Below are 15,547 nucleotides of genomic sequence, written 5' to 3'. Positions count from 1 at the left end.
CTCTGTGTGTGTGTGTGAGTCTGTGTATGTGAGTTTATATGTGTCTGTGTGTGTGAGTCTGTGTGTTTGTGAGTTTGTGTGTGACTCTGTGTTTGTGAGTCTGTGTGTCTGTGTGTGTGAGTCTGTGTGTGTGTGTGTGTGTGTATGTGAGTTTATGTGTCTGTCTGTGTGAGTCTGTGTGTGTGTGTGTGAGTGTGTGTGTGTGTGAGTGTGTGTGTGTGTGAGCGTGTGTTTGTGTACATGTGTGCCTGGAGAGCTGTTGGCATGGTCAGCATGTCGTTAGAGGTTGCCCTTCTGGGAGGTTCCGATTTTCTGGCTCCTCCCTCCCAGCTCTGTGGCTACATCCAGATATTAAACCAAGATGGCTTTACACATCCTTTGCCTTTGTGTCACACAAGATTTTCCAAGGGGGTGTAGTGAGGATTGAATAAGAGACAGCGGAGGGTGAGAGATGGAAGGGGAAAGCAAGAAGCAGCAGTAGGCAGGCTTATCGCTGCCCTGGGGTTTGAAGCCGGTTACCAGCACCCATTTTCCAAAACCAGCCTGCCCAGATGGCTGTCTGCCCACCTCAGCGGAAAAAGGTGTTGTGGCATCAGTTCCTGCAGCGGTGCTACTGGGTAAGGCTGGGCGAGGGGGGAGGGCTGATGTGGGTGGTGTGTGGGAGGGTTTCCTCTCGGTGGCGTGTGTATGTGTGCACACACGTGTGTGCCTCACAGGCTGACCACAGACCGAAACTTTTCTGCTGAGAGTTCCAGTTTTAACCGGGCCACCAGATGTGCTTCCTGCCAGCTAGAGCTCTTGGCTAAAACCCTCATCTCCACTCTGCTCTTCACCTCACGGAGTCTGGAAGGTTCTGCATGTGAATGTGAGGGACACTGAGGACCAGTCCAGGGTAGCCAAGGAGGTCCAGCACTCTCAATTCCCTGGTGGCAGAAAGCGGGGCTGTTCTCCAGGGCTCAGAGAAGTCATGTCCCTGGCACCTGTGTGTAGCTCAGGCCTGCCCATCAGCCTGGGCTCAATGCCAGGGCTGTGCAAAGGCTGAGGGGCCCTGGTATGGGATGTCCTACAGGAGATGTCTGTGGGCACCATCTAAGGAAGAGACGAGGTCACAACAGAACACATTTGCCTACTGGGTTCAAGGAAACTCTCGCTAACTCTGTGTTTCCCATGACATCCATTCACCCTCTCTTCCTTTGGAACAGAACAGCTTGGTTCCAACACAGCTGCCTGGGTCTAAGGCTCCGTTCCCTGGGCTCCCTCACAGCTGCGTGAGGCAGGAGGCACAGTGGCCAGGGTTTGCAAATCCAAGTGCAGTGGGTGACCTTGGGGATGTCTGCCTAGAGGAAGTTGGCCTTCCGTGCCCCCTGACTTCTCCTGCTGGCTGAAGAGCGGTTGGGGTGGTAAGGCACGAGCGGCCATTGTGGGCAGCAGGTGACACATGCCACCCCTCTTCTGCACCTGGTACTTCACCAACCTGGGCCGACATGTCAATCAGCCTTGGGAGTGACAATCTGCTGCCTTCATCCGTCTTCAGGAAATCCAGCAGGCATCCTAAGAAAAGAGAAGTTGCAAGTGCCCTTCTGCAAAGTGGCCCAGCCCTGGTGGTGCTGGGTCACTCTCCAACTCTCCCTGGTGTGAGCGGCTCCCCATTGGGGGCGGGAAGTGGGAGTTTGCGCCCTCAGATCTCTCGGTGCATCAGGAAGGATCTACCTACTGCTGCCGAGTGCCTTCCACTTTACAAAATGCTAGCCGCAGCACCCCGGGAGCAGCCAATATGCCAGCAGTTGCCCAGAAGTTAGGTTTCAGCCAGGTGCAGGGACCTGTCTGAAGTCACCCAGCTGGAAGCTGGGAATGGAATCCCGGTTCTGACTCGAAGGTTCATGCCCCTTGTCTTTTCCTCCCATGTCAGCCTCGCTCCCTTGATCCCCGTTGGCAGACACCCTCTGCCTCTGAGGACCAGGCATCAGCAAGAAAGCACCAGAATGGAGAGAACTGTCCCCCAGGTTTGGTGTAGGGGACAAATGCAGCTCCCCCTGGAATCGGAAAGCTGGGAGGGATGGATGCTTGACCTAGGGGCAGGCTAGAGGCGCCCCCAGCACAGCCTCCGACCAGGGCCCCCTTGGTGACGGTTGTTAGGGAGCTGTATCAACATGGGCATGTTAGGATCCTACAGAAGCGGTGTGCCGTCAGGGTCATAGGAGGGGTGAGAAGGTCAAAGGCTGAGGCCCGATCCCAGACCTACTGCCCCATAAGAACTTGGCCATGCAGTGGACCTTGGAGGCCATCAAGCCCAACCTCTCTGGCCATCCTTGTAAAATATTCACACAGTTGTAAATGGTTGCATGACCAGGAAGCAGGAGACCTGGATGTAGTACCATCCCTGTACGTCTGGCCGGGTGCTCGTTTGACTTTGCAATGCTCAGCCCCTCCCAGCAGGCATCAAAAAGTGCTAGGCACAGAAGGACCACTCCAGAAATGCTGTCTGAACTGCTCCTGGGCTGAGAACATGGCTCTGTCAGAACCACTTCACCCTCCCTCCGTGCCTCCCCCTCCCTCCCTCTCCTCTGTCCCTCCCTGCCCCCACACTGTGCCATACCCTAGATCTGCAGGACCCCCTGGCCTGATGAGCCCACCACAGCAGACCCTCCTCCTCCTGCTAAGTCCATCCCTCCCGCCTCACTCTGAGGATGCAGCTCTGCGGGGGACACCACCTCTGGCCATGTACTCGGTGACAATGTAGATGGGCTCCTTGGTGACCACGGCGTAGAGTCGGACCAGCCGCTCATGCTGCAGGGCCTTCATCACGTTGGCCTCGCCCAGGAAGGCTTCTGGAGACATGGTTCCCTCCTTCAGCGTCTTAATGGCCACCTTCATGTTGTTTTTGTAGTAACCTGAGCCCGGGGGAGTGAAGAAGCCACTCAGAAGGCAGAGAGCTTGCTCGGAGGTGATCCTTTAACCAAAATCGGGGTAAGTGCCCAGGTGCCATGCTATTCCAGGTGCCAGAGCTGGAACGTGCAGCTCCGGAGGCCATGGTTGTGTGGGGCTTACCTTGTGTCCCAGGCCCCTTCTATACGGGGCCTCAGGCAGTGGAGGAATGTACCCTGTCTTGGGGGCATTTCACCTATTTGCACCACACCCAGGGCCTGTGTCCCTTCCTGCATGGAACCTGCCTCCTTCCCCCACTCCTCCCCTACATCATGAATCTCTTCTATCACACAATGGCTCCTTGGTGGAAATAAGCACGCCACTGGGGTACATAGGGCAGGAGGACAAGGTGTGGGGGCCTCCTTCCCTCCTTCTGGAGCCCCATGGTGGTCCTGTCCCACTCCTTAAACTACCTGTATTTCCACACGCTCCCTGCACCCCATGAAGTCCCCTGAAGGGCAAAAGACAACTCTACTCGTGTTTCTAGAGGACCTGGGCCTTGGCAGGGACCTGGGTGCAGCTCCTGCCAAAGGCACAGGGCATCAGCCCCAGGTAAGGGAGGACTCATAGAGCAGTCCAGGGATAAAATGGAACACGAGTTTTATATCCTGGTGGTCAGGGTGGGGGACAGGTGTCAGCAGCGATGGAAATGTGAGGACACCGGGCCTGGAGCTTCAGTGACCCGGCCAAAGCCCCACGGCTGCCTTCGGTGTGCACTCAGGCTCTGGAATGTCATGGCTCATCACGTTTAACCTCCTGTTTCCATCTGGGTGATGGAAAGCTAAGGGGAGTCAGTGCGCCACTGCAGCTCAATGGCAAAGCCAGCTTCAGGCAGAGAACGAAGGAGGGAGCGACTTGGGGGCTTGGTGAGCTGAATTCTGTTCCTGCTCTACTACCGCGATAAGCCACCCCAGCTGTTACAACGCGGCTCTGTACCTCCACTGCCTCCTCTGTAAAACGGGCGTCCTCGCCTCTGTCCTCGCTCCCTCTCAAGACTTCCGGAGGAGGGATGACACGCTATGAAAATATTGCACCTGGACTCAGGATGCGGCGTGGGTGGAACGGGGGGAGAGCACACTCACCCATCCAGACTTCGCCAAATTGTCCAGACCCGAGTTTCCTGACCAGCCTGAGAGACTGCCGGGGGATTTCCCATTCATCCTGGGCCCAGGGGTTCTGTGGGGCCAGGCTCACACAGGGCAGGGTCAGCCTCTGGCATAGACCATCCCCCTTCTCTGCATTAGGGAAGAAAAGACAGGGCTGGGGGTTACCAGAGCAGCTGGGCTCTCCCTTGGGAGCTGTATCATTCCTAGCTGGGCCCCTCCCTCCCCAGCCATGGGTGTGTGCACACGCCTGCACATGCACACACACTCAGCTCTTTCTCTTTGTCTGCATAAAGTAGGGCATGCTACCTCTAAAATCCACCTGCTCACTCTCAGACTGAACATGCTTGCTACTCTCTAAGGGGTTCCCTGCTGAGCCAGGAGAGGGAATTACGGCCACCAGTTCATGGTGCTCAGAGTTGCTACCTCCTTAGGTCTAACTTTGGGACAATCTTTCCATCCCCCAAGGTGGCACCAATGACTCACGCAATTGGGAATCTTTAGCGAGAGATACAGGAGCTCTTGGCACAAGTCCCTGCCCCCATTGCACGCCCCCCTCTTACTAGAATAGTGCTGCACCAGGGCCTGGAGCGAGGGGAAGGTGATCCGGGGGGAGATGTAGTAGCCCCCTTCGTCCAGGGAGCGGATCTTATAGTGCTTGATCAGCTCCCCCTGGGTGGTGACGTCCTTCACAGACAGGGAGAAGGCACCTGGAGGGTTCATGGAGACACACACACGAGAAGTAAGGCACAAAGACAAAAAAAACGGGACTGGGATTTGGCCCTCATTTTTAAGCTTTGAAAAAAGTTCCCCAATTCTGTTCTTCATTGTCACCACTCCCTCCACAAGTTCCCTTTCCCTGCATCTCCACCTCCACCCTTTTGGAAGCCTCCCCTGTAAGTTCCATCTGACTCTGACCTTGACATCCCCTCACTGTCCCCCAAAACTCAGCTGGGGAATCACAGAGCCCTGCGGCAGGCAGGATAGTTTCTCAGCAATCATGTGGGTCCCCACTTGGACACCTGGTCACTCGGGGACCCTTTGTCATGGACTATTGAGAAATCTAGGCTCATTGGAGGGACTAGGCGCTTTATTTTCTGGCTAAAGAGGGTATCCTTACTCCTACAAGCAGATAACCAGTCACAGCTGCAAGTACCCATATCCATGGCGGAGAGTGTAATAAGCTATTCCCAGGGACTCTGTTCAAATTCATTTGCTGCGTGTTACATACACCTGTTATTTTGTCTTCTAGGTTAATGTTTTCCCGCAGGCAAGTGGTAGCAGATGTCAAGGGTTAAGGACAATTTAGGAGGTAAGCGTTTCCAGATAGGAAACGTTTTTCCAACGAACTTGATGTTTTTTATAAAATGCATCTGTCCAGCTACCTGGGTACCATGACCTCACCCCGCCCCCTACCCATTATTTGGGAGATGGGGACGCTGGGGCCCAGAGAGTTCGCGGCAGGGTGGGGGGCTCCCGGTTCCCCGAGTGGGCGCCTACCACAAGCAGTACCACGACTCCCCGCCAGGGGTCAGGCACGGACCCCTCGTTCTCGGTGTGGACGCTTGGTTTTCCGCGGTCCTGTTTGACTTAAGGCTCTTTCCTCTCCTGTCCATTCCCCCGCCTCAACCCCTTTCTACCCTCCAGTTTCCCTCAGCCAATGTGCGTCTCTCATCACCTACTCGCAAAAGGACGCCCAGAGGCGTACGCCAGCGCGCCTTGCTGTTACCGCAGCCCTGCTACACGCCCACCCCAGCCTAAGCCCAGACCTTGCAAACTGTCTCCCCGACCCTGCCGGGGTGCAGCTGTGCCCCCAGTCTCTAAGGAACCCGAGCCCGGCCTTAGGGAGTTCATTCATCAAGGGCTTTTCTCTCCATTTTGTAGGCTGCCCTTGTGTCAGGTGCCTCGGGCGATGAGACCAGGAGCCTGCTCTCCACGCAGTGACGCTGCCCAAGCTGGTGCCTTAGGGCCCCTCACTTGCCTGGGCTGCTCTAAGGCCCGGTCCCTGATGGCTTCTGACAATTTGGTATCCTTCGTAAAGAGGACCTCAGATCCCATCAGCTTCAGTTTCACAAAACCTGGATCCCCTGCCTCTGTGATATATCTGGACTGCCCTGGGCAGGCAGGGCCTGGTTCTGAGGTTAAGATTTCTCAGCACTGAAGGACTGCCTGCCTTTGAGCTGTGAAACTAGTCCGTCCTCACACAGACACCAATAAACTGAGGCTTGAGAGGCTCAGGGACACCCCGGAGGCCACAAGGGGTAGAACTCACTCCCCTGCTTCCATCCCTGTCTTGCATTCACTGCTGTGGCTCCCAGAAGCAGAGGGGTCCTGCTTTGGAGTTGTGTGTGTGTGCATACATATGTGTAAGGTGTGTACATGTGTTGCACACGTGTGCATTACATCTGTGCATATGTGCACATGTATACATGCGTGCATGTCTCATGTGTGCGTGTATGTGTGCATATGTGTGTGCATATGTGCAGGTGTGGACGTGTGTATGTGGGTGCATGTGTGCATATGTGCACGTGTGTGCATGTGTATATGTGTGCACACTTGCCTGTGCATGCACGTGTGTATATGTGTGCATTTATGCATATGTGCATGTGTGTGAATGTGTGCATGTGTATGTGTGTGTGCTGGGGTGAGGATGGTTGAACAGTCCTGCAGCCCTGGTCCCATCTGGCCACTTCCCAGTTTGGACTGGCTTCCTGGGGTGGACATGGACAGGAAAAGATGCCAGACTCACAGAGAACCCCTTCTTCCTCTATAGCAGATTGGGCGGGGGGCGGGCAGGCTTTTACCTTAGCAATAGGCAATGGTTGAAATAGCATTTCCAGGGTGACATGACATGATGTTTGGGATTTGCTTTGAAAGAGTAGGGGCAGAGTGGGGGATACAGAAGAAACAAGACTGGCTCAGTTGATAATTGTTAAAGCTGGCTGTTGGGTACCAGGGGTTCCACCTAACTATTTTCTCTACTTTTGTGTATGTTTGAAATGTCCTGGAACAACAATAAAACATTTATGTCATCTCCAGTGATTCCCAAATTGTTTCTTGTACAGAGGTGCTCTGCCACAAAAATGGAATAGTGACAATAGTCAACATGAATATAAATATAAAATGTATATATCTATGTGTATGTATATGTATATATATGCATTCATTGGCACATTCCAAGAAATCCTGCACAGAGCACCCCAGCTTTCCAATGCACCCCTCCTGTTCCCCAACCTGGTCCTGCCCTTTTGTGGGGCAACAAGGCCTCATGATGTCCCCAGAGAGTCACAGGGTGCTATGACAGCTTTTCATACTCTGGGTTTCCACTCTCTGGCTGCTGTTCTTGAGCCACAGATGGAACCAATGGACAGCCCAAGGGTGCTCCCACCAGGTGACACCTCTGTCCATCCTCATCGTCCCAACCACAGGGAACCAGACTCATATTTCAGCCACTCTCTCTCCCTTTCCTCCTCTGATGTCACTGTCACCATCTCCTCTCCAGTTAAAATTGGCCACAAGGCTGTAGCCGGTCCCTGTGGACAGCTTCCTGATACGCAAAGTATTCTTCATACTGCGTGGGAAGTCCCTGGGTCACCCTAGCTTGCCACATTGTAGAGCTTGGGAATCCTCTCAGCCCCTCTTAGATGACTGGTGCTTTGGGCTCTGATGTTTACTGTTGGCCTCTAGCAAGTCCTGTTCTAGGGGCTCCCTTTCCTCATCTGTCAAATGGATTAGTATGTTACAGATGAAAAACTAGTGGCCAGTGAGCACCAGGGACCATAATAGGGTTCGGTGCAGCACATGCATTAATGGCCCCAAACTGGAAACAACCCAATGCCCACAGCATGCGAATGGCTCGCTTGACTCTGGAACGGTCACACTCGGGATTCTGTATAGCAATCAACATGAACAGGCTTACCATCCTCAATCACATGAATGAATCTGTTATGGGCTAAATCGCGTGCACTCCCAATTCCTATGTTAAAGTCCTAACCCTCAGTGCTGAGAAAGTGACCTTATATGGAGACAGAGCCTTTAAAGGGGTGATTAAGTTAAAATGAGGTCATATGGGTGGGCCCTGATCCAATATGGCAGGTGTCCTAATAGGAAGAGATTAGGACACAGACATGCGTGGAGGGATGGCCACATGAGGACACGGAGAAGACTGCCGTCAGCAAGCCAAGGAGAGAGCTCTTGGGAGGAGCCAGTGCTGCTGACACCTTGGTCTTGGACTTCCAGCCTCCAGAGCTGTAAGATAATAAACTTCTGTGGTGGAACCAGCCAGTCTGTGCCACTTTGTTAAGGCAGCCCAGGAAACTAACACAGAATCTCACAAACACTGCTGAGTGACAGGAGCAAGACACACAGAAACAAAAGCAGTGATTCTATCTGCATAAAGCTGAAAAACAGACAAGACATGGTGGCAAAACCATAGAGAAAGGCAAGGAAGGATTTTGACCCAAGTCAGGATGGCAGGTAGCTCTTGGGGGTGGGGGTTGACTCAGGAAGGAGCCCAAGTAGGGGGGTGAGGAGGCTCCTGGTGGTCTGGAATGCTCTATCTCTTGGCTGTGATTACACAGGGATTTGTTTATGATTACCCTATATAATTTAGAATTACACACTCATACTTCATGCAAGCTTTATATGTGTTTTATATTTTACACCAAAAAAAAAAAAAATTAAGAAGGAAAGAAAGCCAAATGACAGAGAAAGAGAGAAGACCCCTGAGAGTGATGGCAGCGATGTTTTGCTCAGTCAGTGGATTTGATCTCATGAGTGTCTAGACTGGCATGGGCTCCCCACAATCACCACCCCCTTCCTTTACATCAGGGCACAGGCCACTTCCTCGCGTGTGCTACCTGCAGCCTCTGGCTGGGATGATCTTGAAGGATTCTTTGAGGTCCCCCCAATCCTTGATTCCAAAGAGGTTGGTGGTTGAGGGCTCAGGGTTCCCCCTTCCCTGGCCCCCACTGGCCTCGGTGTTACTGCTGACTGGGTAGCAGGGCCAGTCTGACGTGGGACCACCCCGTCCACCCAGCTTCCTGTGCCCAGGTGGTTTCCAGTCTGGACAGAGAGGACTGTTTGTGTGGACAGCCTCCACATCAACTCCTGGGCAGGGCCTGGATAGGGAGGGACACAGGTCCAGAAGCTGCTGGTTCTCCCGGAAGTCACCTCTTCCCCTCTCACTCCAGGGCCAGGCCTCTGGAGGGGGCTTCCCAGGATGCACCGGGCAGGCAAGGCAGGCAAGGACACCATGCCTACCTTTGTTGGTTTCACTCTCTCTGATAAGAAAGGAGCCGGTCTTGTTGATTGGAGCCAGAAGCTGCCTCTCGGCCTCCTTCCGGCTCAGTGATCTAAAGAACCACCTGGAAAACGGCAGGAATAGGTGAACCTCAGAGCGACCCTGCTCCTCAGAGTATCCCCACTGAGCCTCCCTCCTGCGCTGCCTGTCCCCAAGAAATAAAATCTAGCATTTCTGCTCCCAGTCGGCCCAGAGCTCTGCTCCTCACACCATGATGGAGTCAGCGCCCTCTGACCCCCTGCCCTTTCCGTCCCGCTTCCTGGTCAGCCCTGAACTCACTGTTTTCCTAGAATGAAACAAGAACACTAGTTGGGTGACCTTTGTTAATTTTACTTTGGAAAAATGCACCTGATCACTCTCCCCAAAGCACAGCTGCGTATCACAGGCACGCGCCTGCCTCCTTGTGGTCTGAGATCTGAATTAGGGAAACTGCTAAGACTCTCTGAGCAGGGACCCCAGGATGTTCCCTTCAGTATGTGGTTGTTGTGTGCGGAGAGCCCCACGGTTCCCCACACTGTTCCAGGGAAAGACGCAGGGCCCACAGTGCCCAAAGAACACTCGTTGCTGGGCCTCAGTCCTCAGGTAGAGCGAGTCCCTGTGAGTAGATTCGTGGGGGCTCTGGCTGGCGGAGACCGACGTTCCCAGTGCCATGGGGACATGGGGGATGAGAGCACTGGGGAATTAGAAGGTTGGGATCTTGCTTTCATGTTAGTCAGTTCTGAACAAGGCCACCCTCCTGGGAGCCCCCGAGGGTTGAGCTCTGAGTCCTGCCTATGGAGGCTATAGGGGAGTCCTTGCTGGTCATGGTGCCTCCCCGTTAGCCTTCGAGGCCATCAGACACTGGGGACGGTTCCATCCAGGGAAGCCAGGAGAAGGAATGCTTTTGTTTAGCTGGGAAGAGTGGCTTGCTCAGTGTCACACAGCAGTCTGAATGTGTCTGGAGCGGACAGAGAGACCTTTCCCAGCAGAGCTCATTTCCTGTCCCCTCTTTGCCGGTGCCTGCAGGCTCCCTGGTCAGTCCCATTTTGGCCCTGCCCTGCCTAGCAGCCCAGGGAGCAGAAACAGTGACTGCACCTTGGCTCAAGGGGGGTTCCCATGCCCACCTACCTTTCCACTTCCAGGCTCTCCACTCGGGCCACAAAGTTGCTGGGCACGTAGCCTTCTCTTCCTGTGACGAGCGACTTGGCCAGCCACCAGTCTCCAGTTCTAACGGGACAGGGGAAACAGAGATGTGATCATGGCCCCTGTGGGCCCGTCTCTGGGCAGCTCCCAGGCCTCCTCAAAGCCATCTCTCCCTGGAGGGCAGAGAATCCGCAGAGGTAGACAGCACGGCAGGCAGGAAGGGACTTGTGTCCACTGCTCAGTGGTACGGTGGCTATCTGGGCAAGTTCTAGGGGGAAGAGCTAATCTACACAGCCTGGCCAGCCCAACAGGGCACAGGGCTCCAGCCAGCAGCCTTCCTCTTGATGAATGGGATGTGTTCGGAGCTTGGTGAGTGACTGGGGACAAGCTTTAGAAAAACACGGTTGGGTGGCCTGTATAGGATCAGTAGTCAGAACTTTTGTGAGCTTGGTTCAAGGCCATTGCAGAACTTCAAGAACCAAATCAGACCCTCAGGGCTCCACAGGACAAGCCTGGCCACTGAGAGAGAGCTGACCTAGAAGGAGTTTCTGAGAAGGACACGGGAAATGAGCTAAAGCGGGACTGGTGTGTGTAATCCATGTGGGCTCCTGTCTTGAGAAGGAGACAAATACGGACACAACTGACTTAAATGCAAGGCTGTCACAGAACAGCCAGAGCAGCCTGCATAAAGGACAAGGTCCACATGCCCAAAGGAGTCAGAAGGGCTGCATGGAGGTGGTGGCATGGAAGTGGGCTTTGAAGGATGAGCAGGAGGTTGTGAATGGAAACCACTTCACCAGAAAGACTCTGGAGAGGAAGACAAAAGGGTCCAGGGCTGGGGGCGGAGCAATGGAGAAGACTTCCGGGGTCAGCCATGAAGGATGTGGTGGGCGGAGAAGGGAGAAATGTGTGTGGGGGGTTCCTGCAGGGACAGGGGATGGCGTCCTGGAACCTCACCCCTTCAGGACCTGTAGCTTCTCCCCCTTCAGCATCTGCAGGTCCCGGTCATTCATGGCAGCGTAGTCATACAGGGCTACCACGAAATGCTCGTCTGAAAGGAACAAGGGAGTGACGACCACCACTCGGGCCCACGAGCGGGAAGGTGGGACTGGGGTGAGCCCGGCTACCAAGGAGAACAGGCTTCTGCTTGCCCATGCTGGAAATGATGTTCTCATCCAGCACAGGCCCCCACCCCTGGCCCCGTGACCCCACCAGGGATGGGCTCTCCCCCAGAGCCCATCCTGTCCTCCTTTCTGAACCCATTAAGAAGCCCTTTGTCCTGGACAGGGCATGTGTGAGGAAGCTGATGGCCAGAGGTCAGCCACAGGGAGGCAGCCACTGCCAGGCTGCTGGTGGCCTCAGGCCCACATTGGGACCTAGTGCTGGGAGTCCCTCATCTTCTTTTTCTACACCTGGCCTCGGAGGCCCTTGAGCCTCCTCTTGTCCTTTTTCTCCTCTGCCCCTGCCTGCCTCTATCCCCAAAAGGGGTGGTCTTGCCACATGGCAGCTGGAGCCCTGGACTCTCCACTGTCTGTGCCCAGAGCCCCCTGCCACACTGTCTGTGGCTGCCAGTGACCCTGCCGGGCTCCCCACCTTGCTCGTGGGCCCTGGATGGAAGGCAGGAAGAGGGCTCAGGAGCTTGGAGCACCGTCTTCAAATGAGCGCTGCTGTGACGAGGGCTCTCTGCACAGCCCTGGGAGCCACAGGACCCACCTGGTGAAGGTCACCTGGAGAGCGCTTAGCTCCCCCGGGTGAGGTGGCTCTGCTCTGTCACTGAGCTGAGTGGTGTGACCTTGGGCCGGTCACCTCTTCTCAGCAGGAAAGAGGGGGTCAGAATAGGTGACAGTGGTTCCCTGAAGTTTTAAGATTCGAATTCTGCTCACAAGTGTGACAGATTCTGAGCTTTTCCAGGGAAGGGGTCGCATCTACCTGTTGTCACCCCTTTGCCATTCCCGGGACAGAGTTGGGCTCTGTGTGCTGAATGTCCAGTGCTCATGGCGTGAGCAGGTTAGTGGGTGGGGCCCGGGCTGGCCGAGGCAGCCTTTCCCCACGCTGTGTGGATGTGGATGATGAGGAGGCTGCGCGAAGTCACTTTGAACGAGGCCACCCTCTTGGGGGTCCCCAGCGGTGGAGCCTCTGGCCCAGAAAGGCTGAGCTCATTCCCTGTGGTACCCAGCAGGTCAGCCCACGGGAGCAGAAGTGGAGTCTAGGGGCCAGGCGTAGTGGCTCATGCCTGTAATCCCAGCACTTTGGAAGGCTGAGGCAGAGACCCATCTGGCCAACATGGTGAAACTCCCTCTCTACTAAAAATATAAAAATTAGCCCAGTGTGGTTGTGTGCACCTGTAATCCCAGCTACTCAGAAGCTGAGGCAGGAGAATCACTTGAACCCGGGAGGTGGAGGTTGTAGTGAGCCGAGATCGGGTCACTGCACTCCAGCCTGGGTGACAAGAGCGAGACTCTGTCTCAAAAAAATAAAAATAAAAATAAAGTGGAGTCTGGGGATCAGGGAGGGGGCGTGGGTGGTTAGGTGGTCAGCGGCGGGACTCTCGAAGTGGCTTGGAGGGGGAAACAAGAAGGTGCCCTCCACAGGGGCAGACTGGGGCTGGAGGCGAGGGCCTGGGGCCACTGGCCCAACCCTTTGCATTTGGGAGTTAGAATCTTTGAACGCTTGGGTTTGATGATGCTGTGTGTCTTCCCTGGCACTCTTGTTTTTGTTCTTGTTTACAGTTTGTAAAGTCTTCCATTTTTTAAAAGTCCCACCCAGGCTCAGGCATACTAAAGAAACTTGTTCTCGGTTCCTGAAGAGACCCCCGCAAGGCGCACAGAGCTGGGACCTCTCTCAGCTTCCTTGTTTTCTCTTCTCCAGCCCTCAAGCTGCTCCCGACTTGTCTTTGTTTCAAACTCCACAAAGCTGCGACCTGGGGGAGAGGGCTGTGGAGCCTCGGGTTCCCAAACCACCCTTCTTACCTTCTTCCAGGTGCTCACTGGGCGGTGGAGGAGTAAGGTGGTTGAAGACAACCTCGGGTAGAAAACACACACTTGGGTTATTTTAGTCCCTGCCATGTGGGTGGGGCCTGGGGGGATGAGACTGCAGAGCGGGGCAGTGAGGGTATCTCCAGGGACCTACTGTAGGAGGAGAGGCAGCTGCCTGTGGGGGCTGCACAGGGCCATTCTGTACCCGGGGACCAGCACCACCCTCAAACAGACCCCGCCCTCTGCTGCCTTTGCCCTGACCACATTGGGGGACGCCCCGGTGTGGAGAAGAGGCAGCTGTGGACAATGAGGGACAGCCCAATCACTTGGGCTTCACGTCCTGGCTCTACCATTACAAGGTCAAATTGTAAATGGGTATTTGTTGACAAGAAAAAATATTTAAAAAGCGTATTTCCCCAAAACTCGACAAGCATATTTGTAGGTATGTATCCTGTAGAGAAACCTTAGCGTATGTGTACCAGGGAACGTGTACAAGAGTGTTCCTAGCAAAAATAGTAATACATAAACAAATTTTCTTTTGAGATGGAGTCTCGCTCTGTCACCCAGGCTGGAGTGCAGTGGTGTGATCTTGGATCACTGCAACCTCCACCTCCTGGGTTCAAGCAATTCTCGTGCCTGAGCCTCCCGAGTAGCTGGGATTACAGGTGCCTGCCATCATGCCCGGCTAATTTTTGTATTTTTAGTAGAGACGGGTTTTTGACATGTTGGCCAGGCTGATCTTGAACTCCTGGCTTCAAGTGATGCACCCACCTCAGCCTCCCGAAGTGCTGGGATTACGGGCATGAACCATTATACCCGGCCAATACATAAACAATTTTAAAACATGGAACTAACCCTCATGACAGAAGAATAAACAAATTACAGTATACTCCTGCAATAAAACTAATGAGCTACAGCCACGTGCATCAACGTAGATATGTTTTACATGCATAACACGGAGCCAAAACCCCAGTCTCAGAAGCATATGTGCTGTTTGATGTAGTTGACTTAAAGTTTACAACATGAATAATGAAACGAAATATTGTTTAGGGGTAATACATATGTGATAATATTAAAAAGCAAAGCTAAGGATGATAAACAGATTCTGGGTACTGGGGCCTGGGGTGAGGGGTACAAACAGGGCAGGGAGGAGGGAGATTCAAAGGAACGAGTCTCTTTCTGTGTCTGAAGTTGCGAGGTGGCTATACAAGTGTGCGCTTTGCTGTGTTCTTTCAACCCGACATATGTTACAAATATTCTTTTCTTAATTCCTTATTTATTGAACACAATTTTGAAGTAGCATTTTGCAGAACGATATGCATGTATGTTTCTATTAAAAACAGGAACACGTGAAAGAACACAGAAGAAGGGTCTCGAGGCAGGAGCTCTGAAGAGCTAACTCTGGTCACTCTACGTAGTGGAATAATGAGTAATCATATTTTTTTCCATATACATATTAGGTGACTCTTTTAAGTTAAAAAAATTCCAGGTGCTACTACTTATTATCATATAATTCTGGGGAAATTACTCAATCAGACTAAGTCCAAGTTTCCCCATTTGATCAATTACTTATTCAATAAACATCTTGTGGTTGTGCGCTGAGCCCGGCGCTAAAGTGGGACACAGATAGGCAAGATGCCTGGGTTCATCTGGGAAGTGGGATTAGTAATCCCCGTCTCCCCATCAGGTCCCTGTTAGGATAAAGAGATGACCACATGGACATGTGGATAGCACAGGAGAGGGTCCAGGTATGGCTGCCAACTGCCCCAAACCAAAAGGGGGTCACTGGTCAGGGAGTAGGGGGCACAAAGAGTCATCTAAAAATGTATCTTCAGGCCAGGCACGGTTGCTCAAACCTGTAATCCCAGCACTTTGGGAGGCCAAGGCAGGTGGATCACCTGAGGTCAGGAGTTTGAGACCAATCTAGCCACATGGTGAAACCCTGTCTCTACTAAAAATACAAAATTAGCCAGGTATGGTGGCATGTGCCTGTAATTCCAGCTACTCGGCAGGCTGAGGCACGAGAATCACTTGAACCCAGGAGGCAGAGCTTGCAGTGAGCCAACGTCCCACCGCTGTACTCCAGCCTGGGCAGCAGAGAGAGACTCTGTCTCAAAAAA

The 15,547-nt window shown here is 53.6% G+C and overlaps 1 protein-coding gene across 1 annotated transcript in view; it reads right to left on the bottom strand.

Annotated features, from left to right (window-relative positions):
- Positions 1-15,547, bottom strand: part of BLK (BLK proto-oncogene, Src family tyrosine kinase) — an 89,395-nt gene that overhangs the window by 4,996 nt on the left and 68,852 nt on the right. The window contains exons 2-9 of the mRNA XM_011970774.1: positions 13,422-13,473; positions 11,410-11,503; positions 10,438-10,536; positions 9,291-9,394; positions 4,592-4,738; positions 4,008-4,160; positions 2,712-2,891; positions 1,475-1,551 (exon numbers count right to left, since the gene is read on the bottom strand). Of these exons, the coding sequence (XP_011826164.1) occupies positions 1,475-1,551; positions 2,712-2,891; positions 4,008-4,160; positions 4,592-4,738; positions 9,291-9,394; positions 10,438-10,536; positions 11,410-11,465 (816 nt within the window). The 5' untranslated portion in view covers positions 11,466-11,503; positions 13,422-13,473. The remainder of the gene's footprint in view (positions 1-1,474; positions 1,552-2,711; positions 2,892-4,007; positions 4,161-4,591; positions 4,739-9,290; positions 9,395-10,437; positions 10,537-11,409; positions 11,504-13,421; positions 13,474-15,547) is intronic.

This window comes from Mandrillus leucophaeus, unplaced genomic scaffold (genome assembly GCF_000951045.1).
Source record: "Mandrillus leucophaeus isolate KB7577 unplaced genomic scaffold, Mleu.le_1.0 Scaffold97, whole genome shotgun sequence".
Classification (NCBI taxonomy): domain Eukaryota; kingdom Metazoa; phylum Chordata; class Mammalia; order Primates; family Cercopithecidae; genus Mandrillus; species Mandrillus leucophaeus.
This window is presented reverse-complemented; position numbering and strand designations above follow the sequence as displayed.